The 10,484-nt window shown below is 49.6% G+C and overlaps 1 protein-coding gene across 1 annotated transcript; it reads left to right on the plus strand.

Moving 5' to 3' along the window:
* Positions 1 to 812: 812 nt before the first annotated feature.
* On the plus strand, positions 813 to 1,460 carry F5147DRAFT_814490 (uncharacterized protein; the record flags this gene model as incomplete). The annotated part of the gene is made up of 3 exons (XM_041443523.1): positions 813 to 1,222; positions 1,302 to 1,315; positions 1,405 to 1,460. The coding sequence occupies 3 exons, from the start codon at positions 813 to 815 to the stop codon at positions 1,458 to 1,460; spliced, it is 480 nt and encodes a 159-aa protein (XP_041284112.1).
* Positions 1,461 to 10,484: the final 9,024 nt, after the last annotated feature.

The raw sequence follows: 10,484 nt of genomic DNA on the forward strand, positions 1-10,484 counted from the left end.
CATCTCAAAGAGATCTACTGGTTACGAGTCTAGTCCAAGATATCCCAGACACGAGGATATATTCCGCATTGGGGTCGGGGAGTCTAACCATGGCTAGCGTTGTCTCGGTGACGCCAGTGTCTACAGATCTGATATTGTTATTACCTAAAACGCGGAAGGCATTGATGAGAGATGATTTCCCTCCTCCTGCCACCTCGACTACTGCGAAGGGGACAAGGCCCTCACGATATTGAACTTTCTGTTTTTCGGCGCTAACTTCTCCAGGTATGGGAGTCCCTGCAGGTTGAATGCATTCTTTCAACTCGCCTTCAGCCTCCTTGGCAGCATTGGCCATCCTTGCTTCCTGCTCTGCTTTCTGGCACGCTTCTATAACGGCGAGGGTTGGATCGGGTGCTTTTGGCCGACCCACAGAATACTCCATCTCTGAGTTTACTCAACAATGGTAATGCGTGGTCCTGTTAATGGTCACGTCGCATGGTGCTCCCATCTCTTAGGTTGAGAAAACCTACTGATATGCGTATGCTTTGGAAGGGCAAATCAACTAACAGCGCTGCTCAGAGTAAGTCCTGTGGATTTCAAGATAAGAACGAAGAACCGATGTTAAACCATAGAATATAATGTCAACAGCACACACTAGCATATATTCCAAGGATGTCGTTCCATCCTTACATCTCCTAATACATTTGAAAACTAAGCAACTAGCTTGACGAGCAAAACTGGACTTTGTGCTATGTGAATAAGAAGCGTAGCCTGAGCTCGTGCTGTTGAAAACGATTCAAGTCTTCTTGCTCAAGCCCCTTCCCGCTTTTGCTATGCCCTCCAAAGGACCCTTGGACGACTTGGAATCGATCTTTCGTCGGCCCGCTGATATCAACGCCATTGCTTCTTCCACAGAGTACTTTGGAGCTTCCGGTTCCGACCTCTGGACCTCTGCGGACACTCAAAATAGCAGACATACCACCTTGTCCTCTCTTAGTGTTTCGCACCATCCAAATGTCACATGTGCGACTCAAGATAACTCTGTACTCCCTTTCAAACCTAGCCTTCCGGACTGGATGATCCTCACTGCGCCAAAGATCTCATGCTGGTATTCCCATGTCTCTGCTATTCACCAGTTCATCGGGGTAAAGTTTAAGAGGAACAACTTTATATCCGGCTCATTCGAGGTTATCTTCGGGAACGACGGTACTGCAACGCGGGACTGCAACGGGGTGACGATGTTGTAAGTCAGACCACTGAACTGTACCAGTTCAATGAGAGATTTCAGCGTGCGTATGTTATCCTCTAGACGAGGATCATAGCCACCTGAAAGATGGTTAGTGACAATCTCGTATAAGAGCTTTTACCTAACCAACGAGCAAGAACCAGCCTCACGTCTGATGTTTTCAGATCCTTGTTGCGCAGTATCGCAAATGCTTCTATTGCTTAAGCAGCATTCTTCTTCATCTCAAACCGGTTGAGGGACAATAATGTTCGCGATTGTCTTTCAAATTTGATTGGCCGCACATCGCGCACATACACAAGCATATAGAGCAAAGGTACATAATAACTAACATATCGTACTATTTCATGTACAGCCTGAGACCTCCTATTTATCCTCACAATAAGTCATTCTTGTCCTCCTTCTCCCATTCCTCATCTTCCACTTGGTCCTCCCCCTCCGACTAAGGCTGTAGCTCCAGTAGAAAGTTTGGCCAAGAAGCTGCCTCGTCTGCAGAGTTTTCCCGCTCGATCAGCAGTTCGCTCCATGCTTCTTCTAATTGTATCCACGCCGAAAGACCATCGAAATGGAAACAATACTTGAGATCGGCTAGATTTGGAAACAGCACTGCTAGGAAGAGGTGGAAATGTGATGCTTCCAACACCTTCGAGTGTCCAACGTGTAGCTTGCGGACGGCCGTCTGCGTGGCCCAAAGTTCCAGGTTTCCATCCGGCGCACGGGGAAGTGTCGGAAAATGTGTGGCATCGAACGTTAAGTGCAGGTCATGAAGCGACTTGCACCTGGTCGCTAATGAAAGCACAGAGGTCAAGGTGACCTGGTATTCGCCAGGTACTTTTGAGGCGAATGTCAACGTACAAAGATCCGGCCAAGCAACTGCAACGTCCTCGATGAACGCGTCATCCAGGCAGTATTTACCAATGTCAATAAACTTGACACTCGACAGCCTCCTGAACCGGAGCAAAGGCCGGAAAATAGAGGAATGGAGTTGGTCGTCAGGCCCAAGTTCCTCCGAGGGGTTTTCCGAATAGTCGACCACAGTGATATCTTCCAGGAATGCAAATGTTTTGCAAGACGTAGATAAGGATTCGATGACCGCGGTGATTTCGGCTGGTTGAGCAGTTGTGTAATACGAGATTTCGAGGACCGACAATCGTGGCATGGTAACTTTATGAAGGAAGGATATGCAATTTTCCAAGCGGGCGCCAGGGAGATAGAGATGTTTGAGCGTACTCAATTCAAGTGGCATACCACCTGATGGTTGGAATACCATATCAACTGACTTGCCCAAAGCCAGTGTAAGGGTTTGGAGACTGCGCAAATGCTGGATATTGGGAATGATCTGCTTCATCAGATCCATGCCGAGCAGGCCAATAGACAGTCCATTCAGCTTCTTCGGCAGCTTAGGCACTTTAGAAGGACAGGCCGAAAGGTTGTGAGCACTGTGTAGTGATAGTTGCCGGAGGCCAGGCGCTTCAGTAAAAAGAGCATCAAACAATTGCTCTACCTCGTGCATCGGAGTGCCGGGCAGTACGTTAAATGTGAGGCTTTCCAATCCTGGCGAGAGGAACTGGCGAAGCAACGAGAGTTCTGAACCGAAGTTGAGTAAATGCCGAGATACTGTGTTGAAATGCAATGTGCACAGTTGAGGGAACAACACAGCAGGCGGAAACAGCTCAAAAAGTTGCTGTAGGACCGGGCCACTTGGTTTCGGGGAACGACAAGTGTACCCCGTAAAGATAAACTCGCGTATCCTTGCCGCATTGATCCTGACACGCTCCCACTCCGTGGGTAGCGGTTCGCGGGAAAAAATCTGCAAATTGGAGTACAGTGAGCATTGTCCTGTCAAGACTCATGTAGCAGACATCGCTCACAATAGCGCTACCGTACCAGACTGTCCAAGTGTCTCGCGGGAGACACTGGATGAGGGGCGTCAAATTGTCCTGTTGAGACCATAGCATGTCCAGCGCGAGATTTGAGAACGTGGAGCAGGTCATCGCCATGTTTACCAAGTTCGGTTTAGAGGACTTGACGTGTTGCAGTATAACGTAGACGATATCGTTGACTCTGAGAGCGTTATGCATGATGAAGAGCTGTTGGTAGCCCTCGATCATCTGCACGATCTTTTTTATATAACCAATCGTATCCACAAGTCCACAGGTCTTCAAGTCTTTAGTCTGGGCAGTCTTCAGCTGTGGAGCTCACAGCGCCGTTGACTCTATCGGCTGCATTGTTGTGGACAATAGTTGACACATGAAATTATTACACTGGCACTGTGGACATTTCTCATCACTGTACAATGGTATGTTTTCGCTAAATGCAGGGTACTTACAGTACGGTATTCGCTACGGGATCGCTGAAAGTAAGATAAGCGTACATAGCTGCCCACGTCATCACGTGAAGACTTCACCATCCATGGAGAGTAACTTTGAGACAGATGTTGAGCACTTGCTTTACTCAGCGCCTTTGGTGGTACTAGCAGCAGTCTGAAATCTATGCCAGCTACTAGAGGTCCAAGCATGGATTCAATGTATTGACAACCGACTCTCGATTCAAGCACTAGTCGAGGACATTTCTGGCAATAACAGTTTAGACGTGTCAAAAGCGATGAATGAACGTGCATACTCAGAGTCAGGAGAAACAATGTCTTCATTCGTCTATAATCTGTTAAGGGGGACTAGTGCACACTGAGGTTCCGCGTTGCTAACGCGTTACTAGCGCTGAACTACAAAACAATCTTGCACGGACGCCTCATCATGCATCACTGTTCACGCACATATCGGATGCTGAGTAATAAGAATTGTATTCAGGATCCCAACAGGCCTTCCAACGACGTCCGAACTTCTGGGTGGGGCTATGTAACATTTTATGAATGTGCTACAGCAAAATTCCAAGGCTGGACGAACCGCAAAAAATCTTCAGCGCCAAGGACAAAGTTGTAATCCACTATTTCCGAGGCAGGTGGAGCCCAGTATCGACGTGAGACCCGCAGTAATTGCCAATGCCTTCAGGAGTATCGGCAGATGCAATCACAACTTCCGTATCTTGCTTCAGGAGGCTACGGCTGAACGTTCCATCCTTGAGACTGATCATGAAGCTTGCTAGCACACGATTAGTTAATACAAGTTGGATGTTAGAGCAAGAGATACAACCTCGACCACCAATACTGTGTAAATAAATTATGCGTCCCGTGCCTTCAGGAATGCTGACCATGGTCAGAGAACACCATAATCAACATCCATGAAGACAGGACGAGGACCAGTTGTCCGATCTCCTCCATATGAAGTCCTCTAGATGCTCGTGGATCTAAAGCTCGGAATATGTAGAACATGCGTGAGGATCAGCTCCAAGATCAGTGCACCAGGTCCCGGGATTCATGTTGAGAGTCGAGTACATATTACTAATATTAATAGACTTATTAACATACCCACGACGCGTACACAATACCAAATAACCCCAAACCCTCCTCCTCGGACGCTCCTGCATACTCCACACAAACGCATACCAGTCCATGAAAGTCCACATCAAACACTGGAGCGCCGTCGCTCAATGGCGCTGGAACACAGGAAACACAAACCACGATCAAGACGACGAAGGCGACGTCTGTGGGATCTGTCGCGTCCCGTATGAGGGGTGCTGTCCGTCGTGTAAGACGCCGGGAGATGATTGTCCTTTAAGTGAGTGAGTTTCGCTCCTTTGTGCGCTTGTCGTGCCTCGCGCATTTCTTCCGCTCGTCACGTCCCCCTTCCACCTTTTCTCGCGTAAAGTAACGACCACCCACCAATCTTAACCCTCTGTCACAACAGTCTGGGGCGAATGCAGTCACGTATTCCACATGCACTGCTTGCTCAAATGGTTAGGAACGGCTGCTTCGAAACAGCAATGTCCTATGGATCGACGTGCTTGGGGTGCGTTATTATCTTATGTCTATATCGCCAAGTCTGGCTAACGCGTTACATTTGCAATTTGTAGTCACTGCTGAGCGAAAGCGAATGAGTTGCCTGCGAGTTAGATGCTGGCGGGGCCGTTCTTAAGTTAGCAGCGGGTCCGCCCTTGAGTTCGCAGCGGATAAACCTCAAGTTAACGGCTCAACATTGATTGTGCGATCATGATTGCACTCATGAACGATCTTATTGGATCCTGATAGTGATATCGGTCCCGACCCCCACATTCTACCCCTGTATCGACATACGGACGCATTGTATACATTTTCATTTACTGCCTCTATGCACGTAGAGCACCACAATATATATATTGGATTGATATACGATACTAATACAAGGCGTCAGGGCCATTTCTCATCTCCATCCCTTCCAAACAAACCCCACCAAAAGACAGAAAAAACCTCTACACTAACGTACACGAGAACATACGATACAAAACCAAAAACCAGAACATGAACATGAACGAACATGGTTCCATAAATAGCTTGAACTTGAACTTGAGCATGAAACAAATGAAAGAACAAAAAAAGGGTTCTAGATGTGCGATGAAGAATGTGGATATTGCATATCTAGATCATACATAGATACATACATTTCGTGAGATTGGGGTGTCATGTGATCGTGATAGTTTGCGTTTGCGTGGTGTGGTTGGGATTGGATTCCATCCTGCTCTTCTGTTCCTCTTCCGTCGTTACTTGTATAGATGTGGAGGGGAGCAATTACTGCTCGTACCCTCCGGGCCTTGTAAAGAGGCCATCCAGATCCTTGTTTTATACAACCTGTAGATAATTCGTTAGCAACGAGCGAGTAAACATATGCATAGCAGGCAAGACATAGACGTAGGTGCAGCACGCAGCAGGGAAACAACGACACACCGGAATACCTCCCGGACAAGCTCCCGAAATCAATTCGTTTTTCAGCGATAAAGTAGAACGTGGAGTTTACGTCGGTCCCGGCAGTGTGTCAGTTCCTCTTGTGCCCTCTGTGCGCCAAACGGCACGCACCACTGATACTCCGCATCGATACCTCATAGGAAGTTTCTTCTGCCGAACTTTACTCTGACACAATTGCAGCGCTTTAACTCATCTTGCATCTTCGTCACTAAATGTCTGTCGCCCCATCAGCAATCCTCCCTGAAGGCTAGGCAAAAGAAACACGTACTGAGTATCGTTAGCCTGCGCCTTCCCATAAATCATCTTCGGATTAATATCCTTCTTCCCCGTCGCTGCCGCACACCCCAGGAACTCATCGCCTCTCCCGCCTCCCTCTCCCTAACCTCCCTCTGGAATGCCTCCACCTCTTTAAGCGTGATACTATCATTAACAACCTTGCCCAAATCCTTCCCTCTGTCCGCTTCGACGATCACCAAATCCCCAACCCTGATATCTTGGCTTAAATCAGTGAGATAGAATAGGTCCGTACGCCCCGCTTTGAATTCAACGATGAAGAGCGGCCAGGAGGCTGGGACGCTGCTTAAAGGGAGACCCTTGCCTAAATCGCTTAAGGGGGTTTGCTGGGTTTGACTGGCGTCGGAGGGGCGCCGTTGCATTTGATGGTAGTACGGGCCTTGTTGGGGCTGGATGGGGCGGGAGGTAGTAGTGGGCGAGAGCGGGCCTTGGCGTGCGAACCCAGCGCCATTGTTCTGCATAGGAAGGTACTGGATGCCCTGCCCTGGGATAAACCGGGCCGTAAGCTGCTGCTGACCATACTGCGCCTCCAAAATCTGCTGGTCAAAATGACCCCGAGGGGGACTTGCACCTGTGGAAAGTGCGCTCTCGCTTGGAGACCCGAATTGTTGGCGGGATGTAAAGCTCGTGCCGGATGGGATGTTGAGGTGATAGGGGGATACGCGGTCTGCAGAGGGTGGGCTGCGTGGGTAGATGGGGAGGGAGGATGGCTGGCTCGCGGTTGATGAGCTGGACGGCGCACCGGGCTCTTTCATGCTCAGCATACCGAGATCAGCAGCTAAATCATCATCCGAAAGCATAAGACCGCCTCTCCCTCCAAATGGCTGTGCATTAAATACACCAGGACGGCTATGACCATGGGTCTCGTCACCGGGGCTTTCAGGCGCATTAAAGCCGACAATAGTAGGCCTGCGGGGCTGAACGACACTAACGCTGTGTCTTCGACTAGTAGTGCCACTTCCACCTCCGCCGTTCTCGTCTTTTGGGGGATTCATACCTGCCCAGAGTTCTCGGAATGCAGAACCGTCGTCTAGGAGGATCTGGCCGACATCACGAACGAAGGGGCTCATATTGGAGACGTCGATGGTGTTCCTGTTCGGATAGCCGTTATCGGCGAGCGGGGACCTGCCCATGGCGCCGAGGCTCCCGTAGCGACTAGACGCGGGTGGCTTAATCTCACCGTACCTAGCAGATGGAATATTGAGCGGGTTTGAGTTGTTAGCCGAGTCTGGCCAGAGGTGTGAATGCTGATATGGGGATTGAATTGAGGTGGGACGGGTTGTGGTGGTAGCGAGGCTTTGAGAGCGGCTGCGGGTAAGATCGGGGGCATAGGAACGGCCACGGGATGAAGTGGGTAGGTAGAGTTCGTCATCATGATGGTCATAGGTATCTGAGAGTGCTTCAGATTCGTCGTCTTCGAAGGTAGACTCGAAGTGGGATTCGCGGAGTGCGGAACTATAGTTGGATTGAGGGTTTGAGAAAGAGGAGCTACGGGTTGGTACGCTCATTGGGAGACCTGTTGTCAATGTCCTGGTTGGTTGTTGAAGGATACGTGGTGACCAAGGAGATGATGAAGACGAAGGAGATGAAGGAGAGTTTTGATTGCGTAGACTTGTAAGGTTTGCCCTTGGTGGTTGACTTGTCGCTCGTTCCCTGCCAGAATTATTTGGGTCTGGGTCAAGGAAGCGATGCCTGCGATTAAAGTCGTTGTCTTCAGGCAGATGTTGCATGACAGCTGGCGGTGGCGAGAGCAGCTAGCCGGCGAGTTCGTACGACAGCTGGCTGACGGGGACTTTGACTAATTATTAGTTTCTATCACTACGTCCTTCCATTTAACTAAATCTCTATGATAAACACTGAAACTCACTCACCTAGCTCTCTAGTATGCTCTAAACACAAAAACCGAGTTCAAGTTACAAGGAAAGGCTTGGGTTCCGTCACGAGCTCACCACCATTTTTTAATTAAAATAATATCATACATACAAACAAAAAAAACCTTTCGATAAATATCCGCCGATGTGTGGGGCAATACGGATCCTTCCGCGGAATCTAGATCACGGATCTCGATCATACCTAGTCTCAGGCTAGGTCACACCTCGAACACAACGTCAACAGCGCTGAACGCTGTGTTACCAGGCCAAACCACCACTGGCACTTCACACTCTACGATCTCAACCTGCACATCTCTCCAATCACCCTCCTCCTGCTCCCCTTCCTCCTTCTGAGCAGGAACCTCTTCATCATCATTAATGTCATCCCCATCATGATACTCTTTCTCCCCAGTCCCGAGGAACGAACTCATGAGGTACGAAGTCCAGCTCTGTTGCTGTGTTTGTTTGCCGACTTCTTTCGCACCGCTCCCAGGCACCTCTTGCTGTTCCGGAGCGATCCCAACGGGCGCACGCCATGCACTTCCCCACGAAGTAGGTGCACCATCCCTCGTCAACCCACGCACCCGTGCGTTCGGCGCTGTAACGCCTACTAGTAGCGTCAGGTGTACTTTCCACGTCAACCCCCCTATCTTCCCAGGTCCAGTCCCAGCCACGGTTCCGTTCCCAGACAGGGACCCATTGATATGGCCGTTCCCAAGCAAGGGAGGAGATGAGAGCACGATTCCGAATGTGGGAGATGCATCGCTGGGTATATCAAGTGCGAATGTGGTGCGAAGGGTACTGCCTGTGAACGAGGCGTGGTGTTCTGCGTGAACGCGGCGTGTAGTACTTGTACTCGTGTTTGTGGTTACTAGAGAGGCTGGGAGGCTTTCGTTCGTTTCTAGCGTTGCACTTAGCTGTCAAAAAAACCGAGAATGATAAGCCAATACAGCACTCGAAATTGAGAAAAGAATGACGCAATCAAAACCAGCCTAGAACAAACTACTCACCGAAATCACCTTCCCCCGTCCCTCTCGCTCATTAATCTCCACAATGCCCAAAACAGTCTCCCCAAGCCTATACGCGCTCTTCGTGAATGTAAGAACAGCGACTTTGACATCATCTTTTGTCACGTCATATGAGACTGGGAGGGCGTTAATAGTTTGCATTGAGCGAATTACGCGCTGGACGTGCCTTTTTTGGGATTTCGGGTTAAGATCTCGACAGCTTCTCGACATCCTGTCAGTTCTCCCTCTCCTCCCTCTATCTCTGTTTCACGTTCTCTTGCGAATGCTCTGAGAGGATCCGAAGCTACTTGACTTCCACTCCCAGAAGCAAGCCCAGAGGAGGAAGAAGGTACACTTTCAGGCACGCTCTCGGCAGGCTCCTTAATCCTCACACCCGTCGACCCCTCCGGAGGGAAAGTCTCAAGTAGCCTCTCTCCGTAGGCGCGGAGGGTCGTCAAGGGAACCACAAGGTGATGTAGTCAGTGCTATCTCCCATTTAATTATATGATGCATGGAAGATAAGAAGACGCACAAAGTTTCGACGAGGAAGAGGATGAGTCTTTCTTGCATCTCCACATGCGCTGCCTAGCTCGATGACTTTTCCGCCGTCGTGTTTACGCACGGGGAGGAGGAGGTCGTAGGGGCTTTGTGGTTTGCTGACTGCATTGATTGGTTAGCGTCAGGTTGAAATAAGAAAAACGACAGACTCACCGCTAACCCAATTATACACCCTGATAGGGACTTTCATTACCCTGCTCACTGTCACGCCGGTAGAAGGAGCTTCGCCGCTATCGCCTCTCCGGCACGTACCGACTACAAGTTCGTATGAGAAGCGGATCATGCGGCCCTTGAATGTAGGAGGGAGGGAGGAGGGTAGAGGAAGGGTGTATGTATCTATTGTGTGTCAGCGTGATTATACAAAGAAGAGGTAAGGCAACTCACAAGTCCTACTTTCTCCAGGACTCAAGGCGAGATCGACAGCTAGCATTGCAGGTTGTACTTCGAATACAGGGAGCGGCATCTCCTCTTCCCCTTCTTCCACAGGATTCGCTGTTCCAACACTCAATCCCAAACCAACATTTGCAGGAGACGTATCACTTTGTGAACTGAGGGAAGGGGCTCTTGATCTCCCGAGCGAAGGAGTATAACTCGAAGGACTTAATAGACTTAATAGGGAACCTGTAAGACTCGTAGAACGCGAATGGGACCTGCGGGTACTGGCAATGTCCATGCTTCCGCCTCCCAATACAGGTTTT

Source organism: Suillus discolor (genome assembly GCF_016758755.1).
Source record: "Suillus discolor strain FC423 chromosome Unknown F5147scaffold_586, whole genome shotgun sequence".
Classification (NCBI taxonomy): Eukaryota; Fungi; Basidiomycota; class Agaricomycetes; order Boletales; family Suillaceae; genus Suillus; species Suillus discolor.